Below are 13,902 nucleotides of genomic sequence, written 5' to 3' on the forward strand. Positions count from 1 at the left end.
GCCCAACATCTCAGCATCTTTACCTGCCTTCCAAATTTTTAGACTTCAGCTGCTGTTCTCCTTCCTTTATTTGTTCTTCTAGCACCTTTATCCTGGCTTCTCTCTGCTCTGGAGTTTCTTGTCCAAACAGCTTGGTAGTCATTCCTTTCAAAGAGAATGTTCTCACAGTCTAAAAGGAAATAACAGAAGAAAGATTAAACAAAATGTGTCATACACACACACAGGAGTGAAATTTTGATACGCACTACACCATCAATAACCCTGGGGACATCATAGCAAATGCGGTGTCAGTCACAGAACACAAACACTGCACTTGTACGATCCCTCTTATATCAGCTGCTTGGAGTACTCAAATCAGAGACACAAAGAATGGTGGCTGCCAGTGGCAGGGGAGAGGGCATGATGGGAACTGTTGATGGGACACTGAGTTTCAGTGTTGCAAGCAGAAGAGAGTACTAGAGATTGGCTGGACAACAGTGTTGCATATACTGCTTCAAAAAAAGTTTGTGGAAAATGGAATTAACACAAAGTTTGATGCAAAAAATGTTTAAATTCATTCATAGTTTTTTCATAATATTGTTTTTCCATTAACTTTTTGAAGACGCTTGGTATGCACAGATTTGGGAGTTAGTACTACTAACTACATTAAAAATGATAAACCTCATATTATGTATTTTTCATTACCACCCTCCCACAGGAAAGAAGCATTGCCAGCTTCCCCCTAGCTCAAAGAGAAACAACATAAGCCTACATCCAGGGCTCCCAATGTGATTTCTGACACTGGAACACTGTGGACTAGTCAAAAAGGAAAAATTAAAAGTGAACTTCTTCAGGATACACAGCAGACTCATAGAATGGCGGATGTCCTAAACAGCACTCCGGCCTCAGAATCAGCCCTTAAGGCATTCGGATCCGGCTGAAAAGCCCATGAGAGTATTTCAGGCATGGAAAGCCAAGACACTCTGTCAAAAAAAAAATGACCTAAATGAAAGATCTCTGCGAGTGAGATCCCAGTGGAAAGAACAGGTCATCAAAGAAGGAGGTACCTTTCTCTGAAGGGAGGAGAGAACTTCCACTTTGACTATGACCTTGTCGGTGAACTCAAAAGAATTCCATAGCTTTGGCAACTCATGACAAGAGCCTAGGGTGATTACTGATGCCATAAACAAGAGTGTCAATTTGTTAAGTTAACAACAGGAGTCACTGTGCACTTACTCTTCATGTCAGATCCCTGTCCTTAATGTGCTGTACATTGTGATTTAATGCTATAACTAGTACTCAAACAGTATTTTTCACTTTGTGTTTCTATGTGGGTGCAAACTGTTGAAATCTTTACTTAATATACACTAAACTGATCTTCTGTATATAAAGAGAATTGAAAATGAATCTTGATGTGAATGGAAGGGGAGAGGGAGTGGGAAAGGGGAGGGTTGCGGGTGGGAGGGAAGTTATGGTGGGGGAAAGCCATTGTAATCCATAAGCTGTACCTTGGAAATTTATATGCATTAAATAAAAGTTAAAAAAAAAAAGTGAACTTCTTAATCAAACAGCAAACTTCCAGGTGTGAAGTATTGTATATAGTGAGAAAAACTTGTCTAATACTTGATTGAATGGTGATTTTAAAAAAAAAAATACTATTCTGGGACATGAAAAATAGATAAAAATCTGTTGGCCAACCATGAAAATACACCAAACGACAGGAGCACCTTTAAACCCTGGGTAAGTCACACTGAAACTTGGGAACCTACAAAGAAGCAGGCTGCATAAGGCCAGCACTGCCCGGCACCCTCTAGTGTCGCTGCTGTGACACGTCCTCCTCTGTGGTTTATACAAGCAAGCACTTTCCCCTTCACACACACACGAGAATTGACCTCCCTGAAAATGGTCTGGCAACTTCCCCTTCAGTTTTCTTTTCCTTTTTAATAATTACTTACTTACTTATTTGAAAGGCAGAGAGAGAGGGAGGGAGGGAGGAAGGAGAGACAGAGAGCGAGAGAGCTCTTCCATATGCTGGTTCACTCCCCAAACGGTTGCAACAGCCAGGGCTAGGCCAAGTGGAGGCCAGGAGATTCTTCTAAGTCTCCCACATAGGTGCAGCAGTCCAAGCGCTTGGGCCATCTTCCATTGCTTTCCCAGGCACATTAGCAGGGAGCTAGATCAGAAGTGGTGCAGCCAGGACTTGAACTGGCACCCATATGGGATGCCAGAGTCATAGGCATTAACCATTGTGCCACAATGCTACCCCCAACCACCAACCTGAGTATTAAAAATAAATCAAGGGGGGCTGATGCTGTGGTGCAGCAGGTGAAGGCCCCAGCCTGCAGGGCCAGCATCCCACATGAGCACCGGTTCGAGTCCTAGTTGCTCCTCTTCTGATCTAGCTCTTTGCAATGGCCTGGGAAAGCAGTGGAAGATGGCCCAAGTCCTTGGGCCCCTGCACCCACGTGGGAGACCCAGAAGCTCCTGGCTCCTGGCTTCAGATTGGCTCAGATTTGGCTGTTGCAGTCATTTGGGGAGTAAACCAGCAGAATAGAAGACCTCTCTCTCTGTCTCTACCTCTCTCTGTAACTCTGTCTTTCAAATACATAAAATAATTATTTTAAAAATTTTAAAAAAACAGGGGCTGGCACCATGGCTCACTTAGTTAATCCTCCACCTGCAGCGCCAGCATCCCATATGGGCACCGGGTTCTAGTCCCAGTTGCTCCTCTTCCAGGCCAGCTCTCTGCTGTGGCCCAGGAGGGCAGTGGAGGATGGCCCAGGTGCTTGGGCCCCTGCACCCGCATGGGAGACCAAGGAGAAGCACCTGGCTCCTGGCTCCAGATCAGCGCAGCACCAGCCGTAGCAACCATTTGGGGGGTGAACCAATGGAAGGAAGACCTTTCTCCCTATCTCTCTCTCTCTCTCACTAACTCTACCTGTCAAAAAAAAATAATAATAATTTAAAAATTAAATCAAGGACCTCATCAATACACATCTCATGGTCCCGGGTCTTTCCCCACATTTATTTATGACGTTACCAGGAAGTAGCAAGTGGGTAATCCATGTAAACCCAAGTTCTCATTAATGAGGAAGGGACCTGTAAATGGTGGCACTGTTGCTGCCTCCCTGCTTGCAGAATGTCTCTGCCACAGCCGTGGAAAGCTGATTATAGGTCTAAATCTCAAGTAGCTAAGAGAGGGAATTTTCTTCACAAGTACTCATTGTAAGCATTAAAGAATAAAGTGCACATAAAGCTGCTTGTTAGGAGAGATGCACAGATTCTAACTGTGCAAGGGTTTCAAAGTAAACTAAAATGTCAGTGAAACATCGTGCAAAATTAAACCTGATCAAGCCAATCATTTCAGTCTCAGAGAGTAATATTTTTGTCATTTGGAGTTGATCAGAAATTAGGCCATACTTATCGCACAGAGAGTGTTGGTAAAACATCTTATAATGCTATATGATTTCAATGGCTTACTTTTTAAATATTAAGGTAAACAAAGAATTATAAAATTATCACAAATGATTCCCCTGTAAAATTTCAGGCATCTTGAGTATTGTCTCTACAGCTGACCCTACACACCGTTTGCTAGATGTTTCCACCAGAGACCTGAACAGAAATACTCACCCCTGTTGCCAGTTCCTCACACTGCTGCTTCTTGGAAGCTAAGTCCTGAGCAGCCATCTCCAAATCATACTGCATAAGCTCATGCTTCCTGCATACGGCCCTAGAGACGGAACACAGTGCTGACATTTAACTTCTCTCCTTTGTGTTCATGTTTGAACACCTTAAGACACTTTAAAAGCTAAATAAATCCAGCAGAACCTAAGCATATAAACTTTACATATATTTAAAACAAAAGTTTTAGGGCCTGTGCTGTGGCATAGCGGGTAAAGCTACCGCCTACAGTGCCAGCATCCCACATGGGCCAGTTGGAGTCCCAGCTCCTCCACTTCCAATCCAGCTCTCTGCTAGGGCCTGGGAAAGCCGTAGAAAAATGATGGCCCAATTCCTTGGGCCCCTGCACCCAGATCAGCTCCGCTCCAGCCACTGCGGCCATTTGGGGAGTGAACCAGTGGATGGAAGATGTCTCTCTCTGCCTCTGCCTCTCTGTAACTCTCTGCCTACGGCATTGGCATCCAATATGGGTGCCAGTTGTTGTCCTGGCTGTTCTACTTCTATCCAGCTCCCTGCTGGTGTATCCAGGAGGGTGGTGGAGGATAGTCCAAGTGGTTGGGCCCCAACACCTACGTGGGAGACCCAGAGGAGGCTCCTGGCTTTGGCGTGGGCCAGCCCTGGCCATTGTGGCCATTTGGGGAGTGAATGAGCTGATGGAGGACCTTTCTCTGTGGCTCTGCCTCTCAAATACATGAATAAATCTTTAAAAAAAAAAAAAAAAGAAAGAAAAAGAAACTTTTACGAAACTTACCGCAGTGCTTCTGCATAAAAAAGATATTCCTTTAACTGATCCGCATAGTGTTCCTCATCTTCCAGAATGTCATCAATGGAGGCAGCATACCTGTTTTTAAAAGCACTGCTTAAACAGAGTAACGTTCATTGGAACACAAAGTGCTAACCTGTAGAACGGTGCTATTCACAGTCCAGTCCACAATTTACTATGCATGAGTGATAAAGTAGAGAAAGTGAGAATTAGTCTTTAGAAACATTTATAGCAATTTGTAATCACCATGTTTTACTGAATTTTAACATAATATTTCAATCAGCAATGGCTCAGAAATAAACAAAATACGGTTCTTTTGCAAGTAGCTTAAGAAGTAATGCGACATTGTAGTATCTCCTATTCAGAGAGGTTATAAAAGGGTCACAAACACTATAGAAAGAATAAGAGCTTGGCATAATTGACACACACGTCCTTGGTAGTAATTATGATAATGCCAAAAGGAAAAGAGCAAATCAAGATTACAGAAAAATCTACAGGTCTTATTTTAAACCAATTCTCAACAGCACCCTCTGCTCTTACTAGGATCCTGCCCTGTTTGTTACATCACTCCCACGGCCGCACCTGACCCCATGCCAGTACAGAAATGTGTTGGCTCTCCACACTGCCTCTGCCAAACTCGATGGACACATATCTCAACCATTCTATGAAAATTTCCACAATTTTTATTCATCACTCTTTAAAAAGATTTCTTTGTTTGAAAGGCAGAGTGATAAAGCAAGAAGGAGAGACAGAAAGATCTTCCATTCCCTAGGCCAGGCTAAAGTCGGGAGCCAAGAACTCTGTTCAGGGCTTCCATGTGGTGGCAGGGACTCAAGTACCTGAACACTTATCTGCTGCTCCCCAGGCACGTTAGCTGGAAGCTGGATCAGAAGCAGAGTAACAAGGACTCAAACTTTTTAACCTGCTGCACAAAGTCAACCCCTGTCACTCTACTGATCTGCCAACAAGCTAGAACTTAAATTCCATCAAAGTGATGGCTTATGTGCTGGTTTTACTTTTCTGAACATATTGTAAATTCCATAAGGACAAGGGCTACATATATGTACTACTTCTGTACAGAAGATACATCCTTCATTCAAATCAATTCTGAATTTTCTCTCCAGCTGGTACATACTAGAGGACTTCAAAAAATTCATGGAAAAATGGAATTAAAAGACAAGTTTGGAGTTGGCATTGTGGCATAGTGGGTAAAATTGCTGCTTGCATCCCATGTGGGCACCCATTCAAGTCCTGGCTGCTCCACTTCTGATCTGGGGAGTGAACCAACAGATGGAAGATATCTCTGTTTCTCCCTCCCCTGCTCCTCAAGCTCTGACTTTCAAATAAACAAATAGATCTTTAAAAATATATTTACTTTGGCATAAAAAATCAATTGATTCCTTAGCATAGAAATAACATATACTTTATGTTTTCAGGTATGTTTCCTCCAGAAAAGTAAAAAAAGTTTACTGAAGTTGTAAAATTAAATGAGTGAAAAACAAAGGTTCATTTGAAAAGCAATGTGTGGGGGCTGATGCTGTGGCATAGTGGGTAAAGCCGCCACCTGCTGTACCGGCATCCTATATGGGCGCTGGTTTGAGTCTCAGCTGCTCCACTTCCGATTCAGCTCTCTGCTATGGCCTTGGAAAGCAGCAGAAGGTAGCCCAAGATCTTGGGCCCCTGCACCCACATGGGAAACCTAGAAGAAGCTTCTGGCTCCTGGCTTCAGATCAGCACAGCTCCTGTTGATGAGACCAACTGGGGAGTGAACCAGCAGATGGAAGACCCCCCTCTCTCTCTGCCTCTCCTTCTCTCTATGTGTAACTCTTTCAAATAAAAAAAAGAAAATCAATGTGTGAGGCTGTTGTGGCACAGTGGGTTAAGCCACTTCTTAAAATGCTAGCATCCTACATCGAAGTGCCAGCTGGAGTCTTGGCTGCTCAGCTTCCAACCTAGCTCTCTTCTAATGCACATGGGAAAGAAGCAGAAGATGGCCCTAGTGTTTGGGCCCCTACCACCCAAATGGAAGACCCAGATGAAATTCCAGGCTCCTGACTGCACCTTCGACGAGCCCAGGCCATTGCAGCCTTTTCTGCCTCTCTATGACACTCTGCCTTGAAAGAAAGCAGAGAAAGAAATCTTTTTAAAAACTCTCTTTAAACAAAAAAAAGAAGAGCAATGTGTTTACACAATTTATAACAACAAAGTACATATTCTGTAATTATAAACTTTATCAGAGGGGCTAGCACTGTGGCACAGTGGGTAGGCCGCCCACCACCTGCAGTGCCAGCATCCCATACGTGTTCCAGTTCGAGATCTGGCTGCTCCACTTCTGATCCAGCTGCTGAAGGCCTGGGAAAGCAGTAGAAGATGGCCCAAGTGCTTTGGCCCCTTGCACCCACATGGGAGACCTGGAAAAAGCTCCTGGCTCCTGGCTTTGGATAGGCCCAGCTCCAGCTGTTGTGGCTATCTGGGGAGGTAAACCAGAGGATGGAAGATTCTCTATCTCTGTAACTGCCTTTCAAATAAATAAATAAATCATAAAAAATACTTTATCAGAATGAAGAACTGCATCTAAGTAATGAGGAAAGAAGTCTCAGTTTGTAAATCTGTAAGTCTAGAGTTAACATTAAGGATATGAACACAAAAAGAGGAGCCACAGGCTGGTGACTTGAGAAGACAGTGTGGGACAAGCTGGCACATCCTTGAATACAGACGGACAAATGGTAAAGGGTTTTAGATGTCAGTTCTGAGAATAATTTTATTTAACATTTTAGTAAGTAACTCAAAGGATGGTCGAAATTACATATACTGAATTGCTAAATGAACAGAGTACAGAGATTTAAGATTAAACAAGTTAGTTGGAAAATTGTCAGTTAGCTTAAATATAGCCTGAAGAAAATATTTACAAAATGTTTTTTTCTTTTTCGAGCCCTAGCTTTTTTTTTTTTTTTTTTAAAGATTTATTTGAAAGACAGAATTACAGAGAGAGGCAGAGACAGAAAGAGGTCTTCCATCCGCTGGTTCACTCCCCAGATGGCCGCAACAGCCGGAGCTGAGCAGAGCTCCTTCTGGGTCTCCCACGGGGGTGCAGGGGTCCAAGCACTTGGGCCATCTTCCACTGCTTTCCCAGGTCATAGCAGAGAGCTGGATCGGAAGAGGAGCAGCCAGGACTAGAACTGGCACCCACATGGGATGCCAGTGCCTCAAGCCAGGGCTTTAACCCGCTGCGCCACAGTGCCAGCCCCTCCAGCCCTAGCTTTATTAAGATACAATTGACAAAAGTTTGTTTCTAGGGGTCAGCATTGTGGTGTAGCAGGTAAAGCTGTCATGAGATGCCAGCATCCCATGTGGCTGCTGGTTTGTCCCCCAGCTGCTCCACCTCTGATCCATCTCCCTGCTAATGGCCTGAGAAAAACAGTAGAACATGACTCAAATGCTTGGGCCCCTGCACTCACATGGGAGACCCCAAAGAAGCCCCTGCCTCCTAGGTTCAGCCTGGCTCAGCCCTGGCTATTGTGACCTTCTGGGGAGTGAACCAGTGGATGGAAGATGTCTCTAATTCTGCCTTTCAAAAAATAAATAAATCTTCAGTCATGTATCCAATGTGCAATGTAATATCTTGAAACATACATCACAAGATGAATGAATCAACTTAATTAGCATACTGACAGCCTAACATACTTACTGGTTTTTTAAGATTTTTTTTTTTTTTAATTTGAAAGGAAGTGACAGAGACATATACACATACAAACATCTTTCATTGGCTGGTTCACTCCCCAAATAGCCACAATAGCTGGGGCTGGGTCAGGCTGAATCCAGGAATCCACGGGGTCTCTTATGTGGATGGCAGGAGCCCAAGTGCTTGGACCATCTTCTGCTGCCTTCCCAGCTGCATTAGCAGGGAGCTGAATTGGAGGCAGGGCAGCCAGAGCTCCACCCAGCACTATGAAATGGGATGTGAGCATCACAAGCAGTGGCCTAACCTACTGTGCCACAACACTAGCCCCCTTACCACTTTCTGTGGCAAGAATATTTAAGATATATTTTGTTATTTTATTATCGAGTTGTAGGAGTTCTTTATATATTTGGTAAGAAATGTTTTTTCCCAGTCTATGGTCTGCCTCTTCTTTATCTTAATGGTATCTCCGGGGTAAAATATACATACCATAAAATTAACTTTTTTAACCATTTTTTAGTGTATTGTTCACACTATTACACAATCATTACCATCATTCATCTCAGAACTTTGTTCATCTTTGCTGACACTTTGTATCCCATTTAGAATTGATTCTCCACGTTTCCCTTCCTGAAATACTATTTTGATAACCATTAGTTTTAAATTTTGACCAATCAACTTATCATTAAAATTTGTTTATTTTCATATGTACTTTAAATATTTATTTATTTATTTGCAAGTCAGAGTTACACACAGAAAGAAGGAGAGGCAGAGAGAGACAGAGAGAGAGGTCTTCCATCTGCTGATTCACTCCCCAATTGGCCGCAACAGCCTTAGCTGTGCTGATCTGAAGCCAGAAACCAGGAGCTTCTTCCGGGTCTCCCACGTGGCTGCAGGGGCCCAAGGACTTGGGCCATCTTCCACTGCTTTCCCAGGCCATAGCGGAGAGCTGGATTGGAAGTGGAGCAGCCAGGATTCATATGGGATGCCGGCGCTGTAGGTGGTGGCTTTACCCACTATGCCACAGCGCCGGCCCCATCATATGCACTTTAAGAATAATCTTTGCTGGGGCTGGCGCTGTGGCGCAGTGGGTTAACGCCCTGGCCTGAAGCACCGGCATCCCATATGGGCCTCAGTTCAAGACCCGGCTGCTCCACTTCTGATTCAGCTCTCTGCTGTGGCCTAGGAGAGCAGTGGAGGATGGCCCGGGTCCTTGGGGCCCTGCTACCCACATGGGAGACCTGGAAGAAGCTCCTGGCTCCTGGCTTCAGATCAGCGCAGCTCTGGCCTTTGTGGCCAATTGGAGAGTGAACCACTGGATGGAAGACCTCTCTCTCTCTCTCTTGCTCTCTCTGCCTCTCCTCTCTCTGTTTCACTCTTTCAAATAAATGAATAAATCTAAAAAAAAAGAGAAAGAAATCTTTGCTTACCTCTAGTGCTGTAACAATGTTCTCTTCATGTTTCCTACTAAAAGCTATAATTTGTGCTTTCACACATACGTGTATCATTCAAGTTGAATGAGTCCTTGTGTAAAGTGTGAGACGTAGCTCAAGGCTCATTTCTTTTTTTTTTTTAAGATTTATTTATTTATTTATTTGAGAGGCAGAGGCAGAGAGAGAGAGAGAGATCTTCCATCCACTAGTTCACTTCCTAAATGGGCACAATGGATGGAGCTGAGCCAATCTGAAGCCAGGAGCCTGGAGCTTCTTCTGGGTCTCCCACATGGGTACAGAGGCCTAAACACTTGGACCATCTTTGCACTGCTTTCCCAGGCACATTAGCAGGGAGCTGGATCAGAACTGGAGTAGCCAGAACTTGAACCAGCTCCCACATGGGATGCTGGAACTGAAGGTGGCACTTTTACCTGCTATACTACAGTGCTGGCCCAAAGGTTCACTTGTTTTGCCATGTAGAAATCCAGTTATTCCAGCACTATCTGTTGAAATGGACTATGGGAAGCATGGCTCTGCTTCTGGACTATGTTCTGTTCCACTGATCTTTATCTTTATGCCAATACCTTATTACCTTTATAGTAAATTAAAAAAAATTTTTTAAATTTATTTGGGAGGCAAAGGCTATGAGTGGGGAGAGGGAGAAGAGAGAGACAGATGGATCTTATTTGCTGGTTTACTCCCCACATGGCTGCAAACAGCTGGGGGTGGGCTGGGGAAACTGAGATCCAGAACCTCAATCCAGGTCTCCCACATGGGTAGTAGGAACCCAGTTATATAAGCTGTTACTACTGCATCCCAAGATCTGCATTAGCAGGAAACTGGAATTAAGAGCAGAGCTGGCAATCAAATCCAAATACTCTGATGTGAGGTGTAGGTGTCTTAACCACCAGGCTAAATGCTCACTGCTTATAGATCTTGAAAACAAGTAATATTTTCCAGCACTATTCTTTTAATTTTTGACAGGCAGAGTGGACAGTGAGTGAGAGAGAGAGTGTGTGTGTCTGTCTAGAGAGGAAGGTCTTCCTTTTTCCGTTGGTTCATCCCTCAATGGCCGCGGCGGCCGGCGTGCTGCGGCTGGCACACCACATTGATCCGAAGCCAGGAGCCAGGTGCTTCTCCTGGTCTCCCATGTGGGTGCAGGGCCCAAGGACTTGGGCCATCCTCCACTGCCTTCCCAGGCCACAGCAGATAGCTGGACTGGAAGAGGAGCAACCGGGACAAAGCCCGGCACCCCGACTGGGACTAGAACCCGGTGTGCTGGCGCCGCAGGCAGAGGATTAGCCTATTGAGCCTCGGCGCACTATTCTTTATCAAGATTGCTTTGGCTATTCTAGGTCCTTTGAATTTCCATATAAAGTTTTGAATCAGCTTATCAATTTTCCATTAAAAAATCATTGGAATTTTGATTGGGACTGCAATTTGGGTAGAATTGACACCTCAGCAACACTGAGACTTCCAATCCATGAACATGGTTCATCTCTCCATTTATTCAGGTCTTCAGCAATTTCTCTCAGCCACATTTTATAGTTTCTAGTACAGAGATCTTTTATATCTTTCATTACGTAATTCATAAGCCTTATGCTTTGACTCTACTATAGACAGCATCTGAAAAACATTTTTTTAATTTTCCAATTATTGCTAGTATATAAAAACAATAGATTAGTGGGCTTTTTTTTTTTTTTTTTGGAAAGGCAGAGTGATGGATACAGAAGGACAGACAGACTTCTTTTTTTTTTTTTTTTTTTTTTGACAGGCAGAGTTAGACAGTGAGAGAGAGAGAGAGAAAGGTCTTCCTTTTTACCGCTGGTTCACCTTCCAATGGCCGCTGCGGCCGGTGCACCGCGCTGATCCGAAGCCAGGAGCCAGGTGCTTCTCCTGGTCTCCCATGTGGGTGCAGGGCCCAAGCACTTGGGCCATCCTCCACTGCACTCCCAGGCCACAGCAGAGAGCTGGACTGGAAGAGGGGCAACCAGGACAGAATCTGGCGCCCTGACTGGGACTGGAATCCAGTGTGCCGGTGCCGCAGGCGGAGGGTTAGCCTATTGAGCCACAGCGCCGGCCCCAGACAGACTTCTATCTGCTGGTTAAATGCCTCTAACAGCCAGGTCTGGGCCAGGCCAAAGCCAGGAGCCAGAAAACTCCATCCTGGTCTTCTATATAGATGGCAGGTCTCCCATATGGGCCATGTTTTGCTGCCTTCCTAGGCACATCAGCAAGAAGTGAGAGTCAAAGTGGAGTGGCTGGGACTCAAATCAGCACTTCAGTATGGGATCCATCACAAGTTGCAACTTAGCCCACTGCATCACACTGGCCCCATTGTGGTGGTGGTGGTGGTGGAGTGCAGGGGGTAGGTTGTTTAGCCTGGAGGTTAAGTTGCCTGCATCCCACATTGACCTCTCTGAGTTCAATTCTTGGCTCAGTTTCCTGACTCCATCTTCCTGCTACTGCAGATCTTTGCAGGCAGTGCTGAAGGCTCAAGTAATTGGGTTTCTGTCATCCATATGGGAGACCTGTGTTGAGTTCTTTGCTCCCTCCTTCAGTCTGCCCCAGCCCTTGTTATTGCAGGCATTTGTGGAGTGAATCAGTAGACCAGAGTTCCCTCTCTTTGCCTCTCAAATATTCTCCCACAGATTTTTATATATTAATCTGGTATCCTGCATCCTTATTAAAATCAGATGTTAGTTCTACAATATTTCTGGCTCATTTATTAAGATTTTCTATGTAAAAAAAAAAACTTGTTGACTTCAAATAAATAAAGACAGTTTTACTTCTTCCTTTCTAATATTTATACTTGTTAATTTTCTTGTCCTGTTGTACTGACTGGTATCTCCAGCACAGTGTGTCTAGCAGTGGTGACAGTGGGCAACCTTGCCTTGTTCTTGACATTAGGAAAGAATGTCCACACTTCACTATTAAGATGATATTTGCTGTAAATTTCAGATTGAGGAAATTTCCTTTTCTTCCTAGTTTGATGAGAATTTTCACTGTCCATTAGTGCTGAAATTTGTTAGCAGCTTTTTCTACATGTATTGAAATGAGTATATAAGTTTTTGTCTTTATTCTGTTAATTCATGAAATTAGGCTTTTTTTTTTAAGTTTTATTATATTTATTTGAAAGAGTTACAGAGAGAGGTAGAGCCAGAGAGAGAGGTCTTCCATCTACTGGTTCACTCCCAGAATTGCTGCCAACAGCTGGAGCTGAGCCAATCTGAAACCAGGAGCCAGGAGCTTCTTCTGGGTCTCCCATGTGGATGCAGGGCCCCAAGGAATTGGGCCATTTTCCACTGCTTTCCCAGGCACATTACCAGGGAGCTGGATGGGGAATGGAGCAGCCAGGACTCGGACCAGCACCTATTTGGGATACTGGCACTGCAGACTGGGGCTTTAACTCGATGCACTACAGTGCTGACCCCTCCCCCCAGGCTGATTTTCAAATGTTGAACTAACCTTGTATTCCTCAGATAAATTTCAGTTAGATCCACACACACAGTATAACATAAATACCAGTAAACTTCGTAGGAACGTAAGAGTCATTAACACTGCCATGTGAACTTCACATGGTGTTTTATGCTGCACCCTCCAAGTACTCACACGTCCATATGATGACCAGCACTCTGCAGTCCATCACCCATTTCTTTTTCTATGGCACTCCACTCACTAGAAAGAAAAAGATGAAACCAAAAGCAACATGAGTTAGAGATTACTAAGTGGACTCTTTTATACTATTCTTTTCTAGTTAGTTTTTCAATAATGTACAGTACATATATTTGGATTTATTTTCTGTGACTCAAATATGCTGTTGTCCCCCTCAAGTTAACAACTGAATGTAAGCTGACACCTGCTGGAGAGTGCAAGGTAAGTGTCACACAAAACAGCTTCTGCTTACGTGTCACATTCTCAGGGTGCCTATGCAAGTCAATTGTGAAAAAAAATATGGAACGCCATCTCTGGAGACAGAGCCAAGGCATCTGCATTTTCAAATGTCCATGGATGGTTCCAGCACACCTAGTTATATGCCACTGAATTAACAGCTAACAGAAAAGGGCGATTGTACAGAAATGTTAGGTACATAGTAAAACCTTAAATGGAGCTGCACAGCCTGCTGAGTAAGCCTACCAAAGATCATTCTGCTGTCATTTATGTGAGATGCTCTTCATAAAAAATTATTTTTATGGAAGTTACACATACATATTACAGTAAACTGGGAAAATAAATCTATAATCCCAAATATCAAGAGATGATATAATTTGCTTTCTCTACACGGTTTGCTGTCTTTCAAGTCTTTTTATTTGCTCTTTTTAATGTCACTGAGATCACATGATATGGGCAATTTTTCATCATGCCTT

General features: G+C 43.9%; 1 protein-coding gene across 1 annotated transcript in view; it reads right to left on the bottom strand.

The window, feature by feature from the left end:
* Window positions 1-13,902, bottom strand: part of SNX4 (sorting nexin 4) — an 85,924-nt gene that overhangs the window by 7,153 nt on the left and 64,869 nt on the right. The window contains exons 9-12 of the mRNA XM_062209215.1: window positions 13,148-13,213; window positions 4,412-4,501; window positions 3,610-3,709; window positions 24-169 (exon numbers count right to left, since the gene is read on the bottom strand). Of these exons, the coding sequence (XP_062065199.1) occupies window positions 24-169; window positions 3,610-3,709; window positions 4,412-4,501; window positions 13,148-13,213 (402 nt within the window). The remainder of the gene's footprint in view (window positions 1-23; window positions 170-3,609; window positions 3,710-4,411; window positions 4,502-13,147; window positions 13,214-13,902) is intronic.

This window comes from Lepus europaeus, chromosome 2, assembly GCF_033115175.1.
Source record: "Lepus europaeus isolate LE1 chromosome 2, mLepTim1.pri, whole genome shotgun sequence".
NCBI classification, from domain to species: Eukaryota; Metazoa; Chordata; class Mammalia; order Lagomorpha; family Leporidae; genus Lepus; species Lepus europaeus.